The 5,642-nt window shown below is 42.3% G+C and overlaps 1 protein-coding gene across 1 annotated transcript; it reads right to left on the reverse strand.

The window, feature by feature from the left end:
- Positions 1 to 2,890: 2,890 nt before the first annotated feature.
- Positions 2,891 to 3,346, reverse strand: LOC104230244 (uncharacterized). The gene has a single exon (XM_009783002.1). The coding sequence runs from the start codon at positions 3,344 to 3,346 to the stop codon at positions 2,891 to 2,893; it is 456 nt and encodes a 151-aa protein (XP_009781304.1).
- Between the last annotated feature and the right edge of the window lie 2,296 nt (positions 3,347 to 5,642).

Raw genomic sequence — 5,642 nt, forward strand, 5'->3', positions numbered from 1 at the left:
CTCCCCTGGAAATTGAAATCGGACTATCTTTGCTCTACAATAAAGGTTGGCATGACAAGAAGCCAACCAATCCATACCTATTATAACATCAAATTCTACCACATCTAACTCGATTAGATCTGCTACGGTAGATCGACCATGAACTACTATTATACAACCCCTATAGACTTGCTTAGATATTTCCGAGTCCCCAACAGGTGTAGATACCTCAAAAGGTTTAACCAATTCAGGTATTATTTCAACCTTACTAGAAACCAATGGGGTAACGTATGATAAGGTGGAACCTGTGTCAATCAGTACAAATACATCATATAAGGAGACTTATAATATACATGTAACAACATCAAGCGATGAATCTTGGTCATGTCGTGCTGCCAATGCATAAATGCGGTTCTGAGGGATACTCGATCTAGATGCTCCGCCTCTGCCTCTACCATGACTTATTGGTGCTCGGGGACCTTGCCAAGGGGGTCGTACTGATGATGACAAACCAGCTATAGATCCCAACGGCTGAGCTATACTTGCATCACCTCTCATCCGACAATCCCTCATAACGTGGCCCAAATAACCACAAGTATAACAAATACCTAACCCCATATGGCACTGCCTGGTATGCTACTTACCACATTGAGCACATCGTGGCAAGGGCAGCCTCATCTGATTTGACTAGCCCCTATACTGAGAGCCTGAGGTCCTGAAATTCTGACCAGACCCTGAATATGAAGAACGATCAAATCTCTAATACCAAACTAAGGGGATGTACTAGCCGATGGCTGGGATGGACACCTCAGGTACTGCTGCCTCTGACCACCTCAAAACTCACAAGAAGGACCAAAAGACCTTGCTCTCTTATTCTGGGTCCTATCATGCTCATGATCGGCCCTCTAATTCTGTTTACCCTCCTCTACACCCTGAGCATATGCCTAAATACGAGAAATATCCATATCTGGCGGAAGTGAGACCGACATACAATTGTTAAGCAAGTGATGCTCTAATTCCATAATGAACCATTAAACTCGATCCTCTATCTTAGATACAATAGTGGGAGCATACCTAGTCAACGAATCAAACTAAAGACTGTACTCCTAAACACTCATGTTACCTTGTCACAGGGTCAAGAACCTATCAACTCTAGCTCGCCTAAGCTCTGGTGGCAGATAATGACGAAGAAAAGCTTCTGTAAACTCCTGCCATACTGCTGGAGGGGCATCCTCACCTCTGGACAATTCCCAAGACTTGTACCAATTAACTGCAATATCTCAGAGTCTATAGGAAGCTAGCTCAACTGACTCAATCACAGTGACCTTCATTACCCTTAACGTCCTCTACATTCTATAAATAAATACTTGAGGGTCCTTATTCGGATCTGCCCGGTGAATAGTAGAGGGTCTAAATTAATGAAGTCACGAACCCTCGCACTGACTGACTTATCTGCATGGCCAATACCTATTTCCTGACATCGAGCCTACGCGGCTACTAATCGGGTTAATAGCTGAATAGCATCTCTTATCTCCTAACTCGGTGCATCCGACTGAGGTGCTAAATGTACAGGGGGCGCTGGACCTGGTGCCCCTCGGAGCTCTTCTAGAAAGGGCGGGGTATGTGAAGTCTAAGATAGAATCTAACCATGAGACTCTCCCTGAGCCTTGGTAACTCGTGGCACTCGTCTAGTAGTCTCACCAGCCACAGACTTTCCCTTATAGGCAGCCGTACTCTTTGGAAGCATCGCCGGAAATATAACATATCATTAGGAACATGAATTACTGTATTGCACAATCTGAGATAACAAGAGAGGATAACATCCTATATGTCCTGTAGCCTCCTATTTATAAGTGTGGTTCACAACAAACCCATAAATTAGGCTCTACTAGACACGGTCTATAGACAACCCTAGGATAGAACTGCTCTGATACCACTTTTGTCACGACCCAAACCGATGGGTCGTGACGGGTGCCTGAGTCCTCTCTGTCAAACCCCCCTAAGCATGTATCTAAGATATGAACCTGAATAACATTTGCTGAATTACAAAAATAACATACATCAAGAAGACCTGCCAACAAGGCATATGTATGTATGCATGCAGCATATAGTGGGCGAGTCGGCAAGGCGGCTATAGACAACTATACATCCAAAACTGAAAGCCGACAAGGCCATATACAACCCAACTAGACATACTTTCTACAGACCTCTAATGGAAACATAACTGTACAAATACGGGACTGAGCCACGTCATACCTATATATATACATATCGTACCAAAATCAAAAGCAGCTCTGGATCAAGTGGAGCACGCCAACTCTCGCTGATCAGGGATCCTAAGAAGGGGGACCGTTAGCTTGCCTACTTGCACCTACGGGCATGAAACACATGCCCCGTAAAATAGGGCGTCAGTACGAAAAATGTACTGAGTATGTAAGACATGAATATTTCTACATAAAAGACATATATGAAACATGAAATATAGAAACACGTCTTTAAATTTGAATGACCTTGTAAATTCTAAAACATTTATAATGTCATGCACGTGCATATAAATGTCATGTCATGGATAGGTATTGGTGTACATTATATCATCAAGTCACTGAGGGAATCCCATCATATCGTCTCGGCCACTGTGGGCAACACCATCAACATATACCAGTTGATCATGTGGTGGTGCGTATATAACGCTGTAACCTTTTTCCATATCCCTTTTTTTGGTTTTGAAGATTACTTTATATTAACTAATTCATAAAAAACGTTACAGGGAGCTGCTGCCCTTAGGCATCGAAATAAGAATCTTATGAGTTCTAGTACTGGCAGTGCTATGTCGTTGTACATTACAAGGGGAAATAGAACTATTACTACTCCTTTGGTTATCTTTGTGCATGACAACTGCTCTATTAGGATTTTAGCTTGTTGAAAGTGCTGCGTTTTGGGTGCCAGAGGAGGGTAATGAGTCCATACAAAAAGTTTTGCTTCTTGGTATCCATCTAGTCGTGCCAACACCATACTTGTCATTCAAAAGATCCTTCCATATGAAGTGAGGAGGATCTGCAAAAAAGGTGATAGGAGTGCCTTCCAGTTCCATACCAAAATGTGCAAGTTTATCTGCTACTATATTTTGGTCCCTGTAAGTGTGGCTAAGTGGTGGATTATTCAGCTGGTGGATATGGAAACTGCAGTCAAATGCAATAGCTGATTTTAGCGAGTAGTTGGTATTGATCAAATTAATTACCTCCTTTGCATCCATGTGGATTTGAAGTGGTGTTAAGTTGTGCGTAAAAGCCATTTTCAAACCACGTAATAATGCCATGAGTTCAATATTATTAACACTGGTAGATGCTGAGTGACCCGCATATCCCATAACCCAATTGCCGTTATAATCCCTGAAAACCTCGCCAAAGCCTGCACGTGATTTGTCTTGTGTGAAAGCTCCATCCGTATTGAGAAAAAAAATTGTGGGTGGGGGTGGGTTCTATTTGACATACATAGGAATTTGGTTGTAGGGTTTGGATGGTTGATTAACAAAGTATTGATATTCCTGGGCAAGTTGGAGGATTGTATTAATGGAGGGTGAGTGGTTTGGATTCTCAAAGCAGAATTTATTTCTAATGATCCAAATGTGCCACAAGGTGAATGGAACGAGTAACTGTACTGCTATGTGAGGATTAGCTAACGTACCTTTTTGGAGGGCAAGGGGTTTTAGCCAACAAGTGTTATTGTTTGGGAAAGTAGTTAAGGAATTTATGAGGGGTCCTAGATGTAGCCCTTCCCAGCATTGTTTGGCTCTAGGATAGTGAAGTAATATATGGCTTATTGTTTCTTCCTCAATTAGGCAGATGTTGCACTTATTAGACGAGGTTATCCCTAGCCTATGTAGATACCTATTGGTAGGTAACCTATTATGGCTAATGAGCCATAGGAAATTTTTTATTTTGGGTAGCATATATAGCTTCCAAATCCACCCATGATTGTTTTCCTTATCAGTAGGTGGTTGGAGAAATTTATAATAAGAATTAGCAGTGAAACAACCATTAAAGGTGGCTCCCCCAGTGATTCTATCGGGCCTATGGTCATAAGGAGATATGTAGGTGGAATTAATTAGGTGGGTTATATTACTAGGTAGTTCAAAGGAGAAGGGGCAGTCCAGTGTTCTAGTAATAGATAATGCTAGGGCAACCGTTATAGTTACTTCATGGTTTGTTAGGGGTCCTTGTATAAAGCTTTGAATAGTAGTGTGTGGGGCAATCCAGGTATCATTCCAAAATAGTACACTAGTACCTTGATTAACTTGCCATTGAATGCATAGTTGGCATGTTTGCCAGCCTTTCATAATGTGTGCCACAGTAGGGAGAGTTTCTTTGAATGGTGAGGTGTGTGAGTTGTGTATGTGAATGAGGAATGATGCCCAAAGGCTTTCAGGATTATGGAAGAGTCTCCAATCAGTAGCAACTAGTAAGGCTTGATTTTTGTGAAGGAGTCGTTGGATGCCTAAGCCTCCATGATTCTTTGGAAAAGTGATTGTATTCCAATTGAGCAGATGTAACCATTTTTTCTGAGGGGTGGACCCCATAAAAATTTTTTTGATAGGATTCTAGTTGATTGATCACATATGAGGGAATTTGGATAATTTACATAATGTGGCTGGGAATGGTATTGAGAGTAGCTTTGATTAAGGTTGTGCAACCTGCTATATTATGATGATTTATTTTCCTACCCGTTAATCTATTCTTAAAGTTGTTAGGGATATGAATGTATTCGGTGAGCCATGGGATTGAGGATTGGGACTCCAGGTAGAATGGCATTTTCACAAGAGAGGGAAGCTCTAAGTGGGATTGGGGGTAGTGGTTCCACCATAGCGAGTTGTTGTTCATTTGTGGGGTTGCCCAGTGGAATAGAGTGTAATAAGTCATGGCTACATGCATCCCCTCCGTGATGATCTGGGCTAGGTCTTGTGGATTTTGTAGTCGGATTAGTACCTCCTAGTTGTTCACGATCATTAAGAAGGTGAGGGCATGATTCTGTAACCCCATCTCCAACCAGGATTGTGGTGGTTGGTATGGGTTTGGTGCTTGGGAGGTGTAAATGACTGGATAAGTCATGGGAGGACGAGGAGGGTTCCTTTGCATGTTGCCAGGTTAGAGAAGGTTAATGTTTAATGGCCTCTATAGAAGTAGGGTTGGTTGTTGATGTTGTGTGCGTAAGGGGTAATGTTGTGCATGGTACCTCGGCATGGTTTATGATAGTGGTGTAAGGAAGAGTGAGTGATTGCATGTGGGTTAGGTCATTTAATGATGAATTGGTAGTATTTGTAGAAGCATGAATAGGCAGTTGAGGCGGTAGCTTAGAGGGGAGTTGATGGTTATCGTATATGATGTGCACCTCAGTTGGGTTAAGGAGAGAATGGTGAGATTTTATTGGTTGCAAGGAAGTGGGGAAGGCTGAGTGAAGTGTTGGAGTGGGCTTAAGATGTGATATTGGGGGATCATGATTACCTAGGGGAGGGAGAAGTGTGTTTGTAGTAGTATTAACAGGTGTCAATACATTAGGAGTGGTATTGGAGATGGAAGGCAGTGGAGCTGACGTGGACATAGTAGAGGCATGGTTAGTGTAACAGGTGGGACTATTCATTGTGGGGTGGTATGAGAAATCTGAGTTAG

The sequence above is a fragment of the Nicotiana sylvestris genome, chromosome 2 (assembly GCF_000393655.2).
Source record: "Nicotiana sylvestris chromosome 2, ASM39365v2, whole genome shotgun sequence".
NCBI classification, from domain to species: domain Eukaryota; kingdom Viridiplantae; phylum Streptophyta; class Magnoliopsida; order Solanales; family Solanaceae; genus Nicotiana; species Nicotiana sylvestris.

Bases quoted from the DNA above. Each gene is read 5' to 3' on its own strand.
- LOC104230244 (XM_009783002.1), bottom strand. From the start codon at position 3,346: ATGGGATATGCGGGTCACTCAGCATCTACCAGTGTTAATAATATTGAA.